Source organism: Thamnophis sirtalis, unplaced genomic scaffold (assembly GCF_051295495.1).
Source record: "Thamnophis sirtalis isolate CommonGarterSnake01/CBP01778 unplaced genomic scaffold, rThaSir2_p1.2 scaffold_5, whole genome shotgun sequence".
Taxonomy (NCBI): Eukaryota; Metazoa; Chordata; class Lepidosauria; order Squamata; family Natricidae; genus Thamnophis; species Thamnophis sirtalis.
The window spans coordinates 72864596-72876659 of NW_028261385.1; the positions used below are offsets into that span (position 1 = coordinate 72864596).

The window sequence follows — 12064 nt, forward strand, 5'->3', positions numbered from 1 at the left end:
CCCCACCCCTCAATTTATTGTAGTCATCTAACTTGGGTAAGGGCATATTCTATTTTTAAATTATGTTTAAATTTACAAATAAACAAAAAATCACAGGACCACAGTTTTATGATGCAGTTTTTCTGTTAGAAATTTTACTAATAAAAACAAAAAATAAAAATACAAACAGGTAGTCCTTGACTTATAACTATTCAGTGACCATTAGAAGTTGCAATGAAAGTGAAAACATGATTTTCCCATTTATGACAGTTGCAGTGTCCTGGGATCATGTGATCCCCATCTGTAAACTTCTCAATTGGCTAAAATAGGCAAAGTCAATCGGAGAAGCCAGATTTGCTTAACAACTATGGTAATGGGACTAAATTCACTTAACAACTATCCTGCTTAGCAACTGAAATTTTGGATTCAACTGTGGTTGTAAGTCAGGGACTACCTGTACATTAATATTCAGTGACGGCTGAATAATTTACAAATTATCTGATTTAGATAACTAAAAATAAATATTGTATAAATTGATTTATTTTTCAGATAGAGAAGTGTAATAAATTCCATATGTAAACAATGTAAATTATTACACTAACTTGCAATGACTATAAAATAAGGCAACTGACTTTCCAATTTAATATTTAATAAGCAACAGTAAGTGTGCCTAAAATGCCACAAACTAATTGAGAACATCTATTTTAAATTATTCAAGTGCTCCAGGGCACCAACCAAACCTCTTGCTGTATTTTTCTGTGAAGGAAGGTTAAAGCATAGCTATGTTATTGTCAGATTAATATGTGACATATTAAATATTAATATAATTAATTAAAATTTGGCCCAGTTTAGTGTAGGCTCAATAGAATCAGTGGATGGAACCTAACTTTTAGAGCTGCGGTAAAACTGTCTCAATCTTGAGCCAATCAAAATTGCTTTTGGTATCGTTTTGCCAAATATGCTCTTGACAGTCTGTCGAAAGAGATGACTCTACTGCTCCTTAAATGATATTCTCTATGGCAATGAGGAGTCTTTGAGGCTGTAGAAGAAAACCCAGTAACCAGGATCAGAACTTCCACTCAGCAAACCCAGAACTGACTAGAGGTGCTACTATGCCTGCTGCCAATTATCTATTTAGCCTATTGCAAAGCACACAAGCAAATAGAGTGATATTTTGCCTCCCACCAGCATTAACTGGTAACGTTTTTGGCCACCATGTCTTCTTGACCGCAGAGGCCAGGAGATTTGCCCATCAATTCTGACAGACCACCTCCTCCAGAATACAATGACCAAGTGTTCTGGCAAATGGGACCTAGGTGACACTGCTGGCTCACCTCTATCAGGTGTTTGGTCAACAAGGCAACCTGAAATATACTGTAAAGCCACCTACTAGGTGCATTGAAAGTCTGCCAGACTGAGTGATTTCAATGAATCCTGAACGTAGTTTTGAAGCTATGTAGCCTCTAAGCACTTTGACCTGGACTGTTAAAGAAGGTTAGAAGGAACCTTCTCCAATGGTATTTGTTGGAAATATTCAGCCTCTGAATCAGTCCTTGATAGAATCTTCAGTCCATCAAAGGAAAACGTGGCTGTTTCATGCAGCATTTGTACCTTGCTCTAGAACACCTGTCAAATAAGCCTAGAATACTGCACATAAATATTGAAAAGGTAGACATTTGTTCATACTGAAATTGTTTTCTCCATTTCTCTGTACACAAATTAAAAAGCAATTTATATAGTTTAAAAAAAACCACAGTGAGTCAGAGGGTCAAATTGGATGGGGCCAAAACTAAAGCAATAATTGATCAGCAATTTATCTATTTCTTTCTCTTACTACAATACAATGCAGTTGAGTGGACAAGGTTTTGCTTACATGTAACTTAAACTGTATTTCATCAGCATTATGAGATTTTTCTCCTTTTCAAATGATGATACAATGCCCATGACGCTTGACAATAATGCGAAGATTGTATTAACTTAGGGGTGTTGTGACTCTTTCTTCTGAATTGCTTTTAGCGAGTCAGGAAACTTAAAAGTAGCCTTCTAAGAGCAGGGAAATCAAACAATTTTGATGCACTAACATCTTGCATGGAAAAAAAAAGCTGCTATGAGAGTTCAAAAGTGGAAAGGAAAATTCAGAAGCTGGGGGAGGGTGACAAGACAAAACAAAACAAGCATTTAGAAGACAAGCAAAGCATGCAGAATAATCAAAGGATTAGCTTACATGAAGAAGAGGCAACTTACATGGCTGTTGAGAAGAGAGCTTCTGTGAGTGGACAGACCATCAGACTTTTGCAGTGTCTCAATCGCCATTTCAATCTGATAATAGATGTCATTAAAAAAAGGGCTCAAGACAAGATAGTAACAAAAGATAACTACAGAAATGTTGATAGATTGCCACAGTTCAAAAAGAAACCTTAGTTGAAGGAGATATTTTTAACTGATCACAGGCATAATGCCAAATGTTTACGCTAGCAAATTTTGTCTACAAAATTCTTAAGAAAGAACCCCTTTACCAACTTCCAATTCAGGAAAAAGAGGAAGATATTATTTTTTGTTAATCCACAATGCAAGCATCTGAGAATTGAGAGCATAGTATGCAACTCATATAAATATATAAATAGATCCTAGAAATAGATATGCAGAGAATGTGAAATACTTCAGCCTTACAAACATTCATCTCTAGGACACTTGATCTCAGCAGGACTCATGCTAACTAAATATGCATAAGAATAAACTGTAAGAGTCAACTTGTTGGACAGACAATATGCACTCAGCACCTCTTGCCATGTGATTATTTAAAAAAATAGTAAACAAGTAGTTTTAATTAATATTAGATCGTTAGCTATAGAGGGAGGGGGGAAATATTCCAGCCTTCTTAGAATGAATGAAGTTTATCAGAAAAAATGAATTCAAATCTTAACCTAGAATATTTTGCTGCAAAAGTTCCCATTAACAATCTCCACTTTTTTCAGTTGGAGAAAAACATACTTTGTTCTTTTAAATACAGCATATTAAACAACATATTAACAAAACATATAAATATTGGCTACAAGTATAGAGGACATGTGGATCCTAGTCTTTATGTAGAATGATTTTATCTAAAGTCCATTTAATAAAAAAGTTTTTATATAGCATAATATAAACATTCTGTTATATCATACATATTATAAAATAAAATTTAAAATTAAAAGTCTTTAAGAGAGAAGTCTAAAGAAGAAACTAGTGTCTGATTCAGAGTAAAAGAAAAAGCAGTTCTGAAATTAACTAATAACTGGGGAATGGGATTCCACAAAATAAAGAAAATAATATCTTTTATTGAATGGTTTTTTTCAAAGAGATTGCTTAGGGTATCAGACCATTGCTTTCTAGATAGTAAACTCTGAATTTAATAGATTTTTTAAAATGGAGATGTCAAGGGTTAACACTTGGATAGTAATGCATGGGGAAAATATGCCCTTCCATTGAACTACTGATTTATATATCGAATTGATAAACTTTAATAATGTATTCTTGAAGAAACCCCCCATATTTTAATATGTAGTAATCAGCTCTAAAATTTAGTGTCTCCAAAGTAATTAATAATATAAAAGGATTTTAAAAATTCTACCAATATTTAAAAATGTTTTCTCAAAATATGGTGGCCGTATTAAAACAAAAACAAATGGAAACTGTGGAGGGGGGGGAGGGACAAAATCCCAAAACAAAATCTCTTAAAACCATTTGAGAGGAAGGGGAAAATATGGTCATGCATGAAGCTATTCATTCTATTTCTAGCAGTGGAGTGTGGGGCATTTAATAAGTATCCCAACATATTTACTGGGCCATAATGGAGCAGAATATTTGTTATTATGGCTCCTGACATTTTAGAGTTTTAAATGTAAAAATCAACTGCTCTTTGAATCACAACTAGACACTTTCAGTGGCAGTCCTATTTAGAGTATTGCAGTTGTCTAATAAGTTATCCAAAAGGCAGTAAGATTCTGAAATTGCTATAATAAACTGCAGATTTGATTTGGGAAACAATGAATCCAATTTCCATTATTCTTTCATATAGACTGGGCAAATTTCCTTAATTTCTATATTTTTAAAGATCTAGGTACCCCTTCCCCCATTATCAAAAGAAAGCATATGACCTGTTGCCTAAAACACTTCAAAGAGTGGGTACGCTATGCATGTCCATAAGTCCCATACTAAAAATATCAAGAATGAAAATGCAATGTTGGGTATAATTGGCTGAATAAGATATGGTAAATTAAACCTGCTTTGTGAAACTATGAAATAAATGCAATTTAATCAAATACAAAGACACCTTCAATACTTTTCAGATATTATCCTTTCAGAATTTATACCAATATACTTTATACCTGTGATGGCAAACCTGTGGCACGTGGAGTCATTTGTCAGGGCACGAGAGCCGTTGCCTGTCAAGTGGCCAGCGCACATGTGCGTGCTGGTCAGCTGACTTCGGCCTTATTTTGAGGCCATTTTTCGCCCTCTGGAATATTCAAAAAGCCTCCGGAGCATGAAAAATGGCTCTACAGGCAAACCGGTTCACTGAAGGCTCTGGAGGACAAAAAATGGCCATACGGACAAACCAGAAGTGACTTCTGGTTTGATCATAGGGTCATTTTTTGCCCACTAGAGCCTTTAGGGAAACCTCTTGAAGGCCCCTGAAAGCTCTGGAGTGCTAAAACCCACCCTATGAGTAAACCGGAAGTCCATTCCCGAAGTTCCGGTTTGTCCATAGGGCCTTTTTGCATTCTGGAGGCTTCAGGGAAGCTCCCTGAAGGGGGAGGCTGTTTCCGCTCTCCCCGGGCTCCTATAAAGCCTGTGGAGCATGGGGAGAGCGAAAAAAGCATGCCAAATTTGGGATAGCATTGGTGGTGCGTGCATGAGAACTGGGGTTGTGTGCATAGCATTATGTGTGTGGCACACCCTCGTATGAGCCCCCTGTGCTCCCCCCGCTTTTAGCATGCAAGCCAAAAAAGGTTTGCCATCGCTGCTTTATACCTATAAAATTTCTTGCTAAGTTGGGGGCATTCAGTTTCCAAAGTTCACTGAGGAGGTGAACCTCCAGGAGAGGTAGAGCAAATTGAAGACAACTGTTTGAAAGCAAAGCCAGTAACTATGACAAGGACCAAGAAACCTGTGATAGATCGGTTCCTTGTAATCTCTCCAGTTAAAGAGATGATAAAGATCACCCACATGTGCTCCCCATGATGAGACTGCAGAGCAGTGGTTTTCTGCAGATTGGGTGCAGAATTAATATCTTGCTTGCAGCTGCAGTGAAGATTTTAATGACACTATGTTTGCAAATCTCACTTTCTAATGCCTTTCAGAAATTGCTGGTTAATTACGTGCAGGGGAAAAAAGAAATATTGTAACTTGTACAGTAAAATTTTGGCATTAGTTATAAATAACAGTTTTTGTGGGAAATAGATTCTGCTTTAGCTTTTGCAAGACAAAATAAAGATAAGCCATTTCATGATTTCAAAAAATGAACATTAGAGGGAATGGATATCTTTAGATAGGGAAGATTTACAAGTCTGTAGAATATTACAAAATATTTTAACAATGAAAATATTGAAGGACACTATAGAAAAATGGAAGCAGAAAATAGTAGCCACAAAATCAACAATGTCAGTAAAGGTATCTGCTTCTATGGGCAGACTATGCTCAAAAGACGTTATTAAAGAAATGATAGCTATAATACAAATTTTACCTGACAAGATAGAGATGGTATCAAAAGTGGATTTAAAATTGATAGGCTAAGGGAATATGTTAGAAAAGGAAGTTTCACTGGATTTACAAAAGAAACTGGCTGAGGTTTTAAAATGTAAAGAGGAAAAACAAAAGACAAACAAAGACTGACTCGGGAAATTTTTTCCTATTGGATTTACAAAAACTCTGTGATGGAACAAAAAAAAATAGCCTACAACAATATTTGAAGGAATTAAAGATTCAGACTATTAAAACAGGTAATCATATAAAGTTGGTTTATTTGATCAAGATTAAAACAAGATATATTGATATTTCTGGGTACTCTTTCTGCTAAGACTGAAAATATGGTGTTTTATGCGTTTGTTAATAGGTAACAGATAGGATAAGGGTTTAAGAGATAAATGTTTGCAACCTTAGAGAGAGTAAACTGAGACTAAATTTGTTTATAATTGTGATAAATATTGGAAATAACTTTGTAATATTTATTTATTTTTCTTTAGCATATTTTTACTTTCTTCCTTCTTGCACTTTTCTACTCATTTTTATTTCTTTAAGTATAGCTTCTATTAGACTTTACTATCATAATCAAAATTCTTTGAGGAAATAAGTTACATGAATTTATATTACACTTTCTGGTGTGTTTTTATATTTTATAATTATATGTAGCCTTAGTGATTTATTTTTCTATTATTTCCTACTATTTCCTTACAAAGTAATATAAGTCTTACATAAATCCACATATTCTAATCCTATAAAAGATGCCAGAAGAAGTAGGCAGGCTTTCATCAAGGTTAGATAGTTGAGATTTGTTGAAGAATTATCCAAATTCGTGGCTGCTAACTTACATATATGCAATCAAATCTGAATACCTAACATTTAAGTTTTCAGTGTCAAGTTTCTTTCTAGTTGCATACATTATTTTTGTGATTGCCAAAATTAATGCTTCAATACATTACAGTATAGCCACAATTATTTTAATTTAAAAATGTCACTTTGAATGTAACAAAGTAAAATGTGACTGATATACTAGCATTAGATATTCCTGCAGTTGCCATTCACTAGTTAGATTACAGCCTTAGGCTTTTTGGAAAAACTCTGGGTAACAATGTATTAAAAGTTTATGCAAATAAATAGTGAATGACCCACTTTTTAATGCCTTAACTCCTATCACTCAACACCAGTCTCTTAAACATTTTTTCAGAATGTCTTCATGGTTATCAATTTCAGAAAGTGGAAATTATTATTTTTGCTAAAATATTCACAAAGGATGCTATGTTATATACTAAGGGTGTATCGAAAGGACATAAATCTAATTTAAGGGAGAAAAGGATTGACAGAAAAGTGCAGTGGTAGAGGACAAAGGGGAAGGAGGAAACAAGAAAGAAATGTTGCGTCATATGCCCTGCCAGTCTGGCCAGCAAAATGGAAATTGGAAAGTGTGTGTGTATGTGTGTGGCAAGGGGTATGTTTGACATTAAAAAAAAAAACCTACCTCTCTACCCAGCTACTCCCAAGTTGGAAATAAATAGGCCAAAATAGACTGCAAAATTCAATTCTGGAATGTGTGACACATCAAGTTGCTTGATGTGAAGAGAATATTCCACACTCACAAAGTCCTAGCTGAAAGTGGTTGTTATATATACCACTAAAATATCAGAGAAGAATGATCAGGTTTTCTCAACAAATTAATATTAAACTAAAACAGAATAAACAAACTTTGTAAGTGAAAACTATATAGGAAGTTCATGCTGCAATTTTCTCTGAACCAACTCCCTTCCCAAAACAGCTGATGCTTAGGTTTTTTTTAATGGCTGTTTGTTTTCTTCAATGTATTTCATTTCAGCATCCATTAATTCAATCCTATCTGCTGCTGATTAGGGCCTACAAATATACTTGCTAACATGATTAAGCAAGTTCGTATGTATGTATGTATGTATGTATGTATGTATGTATGTATGTATTTATTTATTTATTTATCTTGCAAAATTAGAGAAATTGGGGCAATCTTTGTCCCTTCCCCATACAGATAGTCCTTGATTTACAACTGTTCATTTAGCAACCATTCAAAGTTACGATGACACTGAAAAAATGATCATCTTTCACACTTACGACCATTGCAACATTCCCATGGTCACATGATCAAAATTCAGATGCCTAGCAACTGACTCATATTTATGGTGGTTGCAGTGTCCCGAGATCATGTGATCATCTTTTGTATTGTTTGTATTTGTATTTGTTTATTATTTATAGCTGCCCTTTTCCCTGAGGGGACTCAGGGCGGCTCACAATTTATGGGGAGGGGAATACAAGACGAGACATGAGACAATACATAAGTAAAAGTAGAACACAACATTCATTCATCATTCGGGTGGGGACGGATTAGAATCTTTATCCCCAGGCCTGATGGGATAGCCAGGTCTTGAGGGCTGTGCGGAAGGTCTGGACGGTGGTGAGGGTGCGAATCTCCACGGGGAGATCGTTCCAAACGGTCGGAGCTTTGGAACCTTCTGAACAAGCAAAGTCAATGGGAAGTCAGATTTACTTAACAACCATGTTACTAACGTAACAATTGTAATGGTTCTATGACAAGAAAAGTCATAAAATGGGGCAAAACTCACTTAATAAATGTTTCACCTAGTGACAGAAATTTTGGGCTCAATTGTAGCCATAAGTCAAGGACTCCCTGTATTTGGAGGTCAGAAGTTTTATTCTGACCCTTCAGTGGCTTCAAAAGAACAAGGGAACTGTCAGGATCTCTCTGATTTTTCAGGAAATCCCATGGAAACTTGAGAAACCTCAAGATTTCTTGCTGTTTTTCAGGTTTCCAAGCATGATAGGAATTAACCACCAAAAAGGACAGATTACCTGAAGCTAGATATTAAGCTCAGCATTAAAAAAAAACTACTTATTTTGGGGACGGAGAATGAGGAGAAGCTCACATCCAATATTAAATAAAGCTAAACAGCAGTTGTCCCAAAGGTGCTTTTTCAAGAGGCAACTGGACTTTCTGGTTTTTCTTTGAAGGCATTTCACTTCTCATCCAAGAAGCTTGAGAAGCAAAACATCTTCAAAGTAAAACAAGAACGGCCAGTTGCCTCTTGAAAAAGCACCTTTGGGACAACCATGACCTCAATGACTGATAATCTCTGTAGACATTTAGCTAAACAGCTATTAGACTTATTCCATTATATGTTACATATTATGCAGTTATATGGAAAAGTAAATACAACCCACTGATATTTTTACTTTTTCAACACACTTCAACACAGATATTTGTTCTTTATTTCAACAATACTGATAGATTAAGGGTTTATAATACAAAAAAGTAATGTACCATTTACATTTTAGTCTATTGTGTAATTTAAATAAATATAAATGCACTATATTGTATATGGAAAAAGTAAGAACACCCCTACATTCATCAGGCTCCAATGTTTGAATATTGTTAGATAGAATCTGGGAGGAACATGTCTTATTTAACCCTCAGACGTTTAATTAGATTTGCTCTTTCCTGTTGAATTGTGTGATATCACCATAGCCTAGATTAAAAGAGCTCTCTGAGGCCCTCAGAAAGGAGGTTACAGACACTGGGAAGAAATTTTTAAAAGATTGCTGCCCAAATGGACATTGATCATCTCATTATCCAAAAAATCCAAAAGAAGATTTTTAAACAACTGTCAACTTGCCTAAGCCATGCCATCCCAAAAAGTTCAACCTGAGAACAGAATATAAGATGATGAAAGAAGTCTCTATGGATCCCACTATTTCATCAAGTGACTATAAGGTAGCTCTCATCATTATTGATGTGAAAGTGCATGAATCTACAATTAGGACGAAACTGTACAAATTAGTTCTACACAGGAGGTATGTGCTAGAAAGCACATTAGGACAAAAATGAAGTTTCAGTGAATATTTGTAGCTGAGGGTTGAAATGAGGGGTTCGTGAAGCTCTCTGAGCTTGCTTGTTTTCTGGCAGATATTTCATTACTCAAACTAGGTAACATCATCAGTGCTGAAATTTTGTTTATGGACACCTAGACAAAGACCAGGATTTCTGGAACAATATGTGCTGCACAGATGAAGTAGTTATTTGGCATTGTAGCAAAAGACAAGTATTTCATCACATTGATACCAATTGTAAATAAGAGTGGAGGACATGTTGTGGTTTAGGGTACTTTGCTGCCTCAGGCCTGGGCAGCTCACCATCATAGAATCCAAATTCCTCATTGTATCAGAGCGTGACTGAAGATAACATGAGACCATCTGTCAGAAGACAGAAGCTCAATCAAAAATGGACCTTGCAATATGCCAATGATTTTAAACATTCCAGTAAATTCATTATGGAATGATTGGTGGAAGGACATGAAAGATCCTGGAATGGCCAACTCAAAGCCCAGATCTTAATCCTACTGAGATGCCGTGGGATAATTTAAAATGGCTCCCCAGAAGAAAATGGTATATCTGTTAATTTTTAAAAAATAAATAATTGCAAGTCATTTTTCTTTTCAAAACTTACTTGTATTTACTTTTTCATATGGCTATATTTCAGAAACACAATAAACACATGAAAAATGTTTTTAGTAAAACATCACCTGGTAAACATTTATGCTGAAATTGCAACAGATATTAATATAGTTCTTTCTGATACAGCAAATTCTCAATTTAACCCTTCTGTTTGTGATCAAGGGTTTAATCCACACTCCAGGAAATCAATGATTAAAATGAAACCTTGAATAATTGTGATCTCGGCTAGTAGCCCATTTCAAATTTTGCATCATGAGGATTACCCCAGGTATTCCAAAAAGTGAAGCTTTTTCTGTAAGATAATAAAGATTTTGAAATCGAGGACTTTGCTAATCTTTAATTGTCTACTTGCGTTGAACCAGTTTTGTTGAATTAGGACAGCATCTCTGAATTACCCCTACTCTTTGTATTTTTAATGCTTCCTAATGGAAAATAACAATGCTAAAAATCTCAGAAAATATTTGTTTGTTTTCCTCTGAAAAAAAGAATTCCCATTTGATTCTCAATAGCATGATAGCAATGAAGTTCAACATTTCAAAATCTAATTTCCACATTTCACTTGTTATGGTTTGTTATGTAGACATGGAAACATCTGATGTTAGGATTTCTTTTTTAAAGGAAAAATAGAGAAATACTATCATCCACTTCACATTGGAGTCATCAAGTAATTGATGAAATGGGGATTAAAAAAAGAACTTGGCCGATTTATTTTCTATTTGTAATGCCATATAAAACTCATCACTGAGTAAGCTTCCATATCAGGTTGCAATGCACTACAGCCTTGAAATAGTTCCCTTTATTTCATTCTATAATGTGACTCATCATATTTCATGAGAGAGAAAAGTTTTTGTTGATGCAAAAATTATGAATAAAAGCAGAGCTAACATGCAGTTCAAAATAATGACTAATTCACAATTTAGAAATAAATCTAAAATTTGAATTTACAAGCTATTGTTTAATCATTTGCTATTTTAACATCTATTAGTCATAATATTAAAAACACACAAGCAGCTTGAACATTTCTATCTTGTTCAAGCTTTATAATTTTGTAATGATCTTTTTTCATTTCCCAAACAGATGGTACATGGAACAATTAGATAGGGTGCCATGTAAAGCAACTCCAATTGATAACTATATTCTAGAGATCGATAAATTAAAAAATCCAAAGTGTACTTTATAAGCTAAAGGTTTTATAGCTTCTATTGTTGAATAAGAAGAAAATGTACATATACAGGACTCACTTAAATATACTAAATAACACAAGATTTAGAATGCTGCTTCTGCATACCTACTAAAATGAAGAAATGCAACTAATATTAATAAATATATGCTTAAATAAATTATTTTCACAACTCAGGATTTGAAATTGTAATTTTATACAAACCATAATTAAATTAACAGTAATTTATATAGTGGAGGCAACATGACATTATGTACTTAATCTAAACTAGAAGTTTCAAGAACTCTCCAAGTTTAGCTATAACTCATCTTTGTTATTATGCTATACTATGGTTTAGCATGAAATGCATATGAAGCCACTGTTATGTAGCAATAAAACAATTTTAAAAATTGAAGTCATTATTTATTAAAGAACATTTTTTTTCCAGTTTTTAAAGATGAACTCAATTTCAAATATTTGGGAATCACAGTCGTATATAAATAGTTTAACATTTAAGATGTATTCAGAACTTCCTCATATTCAAAACTGCTTTTCCAAGCCTGGCTTCTAAAATCCTTGTAATGTTGAAAATTATAGAATTACCAATGTATTTATATGGTTTTTATTAAATGTATAAATACATTGGGAATTCTATAATTTTCTCTTTCAACTACAGAT

General features: G+C 34.3%; 1 protein-coding gene across 2 annotated transcripts in view; it reads right to left on the reverse strand.

Moving 5' to 3' along the window:
• RFX3 (regulatory factor X3) overlaps positions 1–12064 on the reverse strand; it is a 190296-nt gene that overhangs the window by 61457 nt on the left and 116775 nt on the right. For both annotated transcript variants that reach the window (XM_014057937.2, XM_087716026.1), the window contains exon 5: positions 2224–2298. In XM_014057937.2, coding sequence (XP_013913412.1) covers positions 2224–2298 — 75 coding nt within the window. The remainder of the gene's footprint in view (positions 1–2223; positions 2299–12064) is intronic.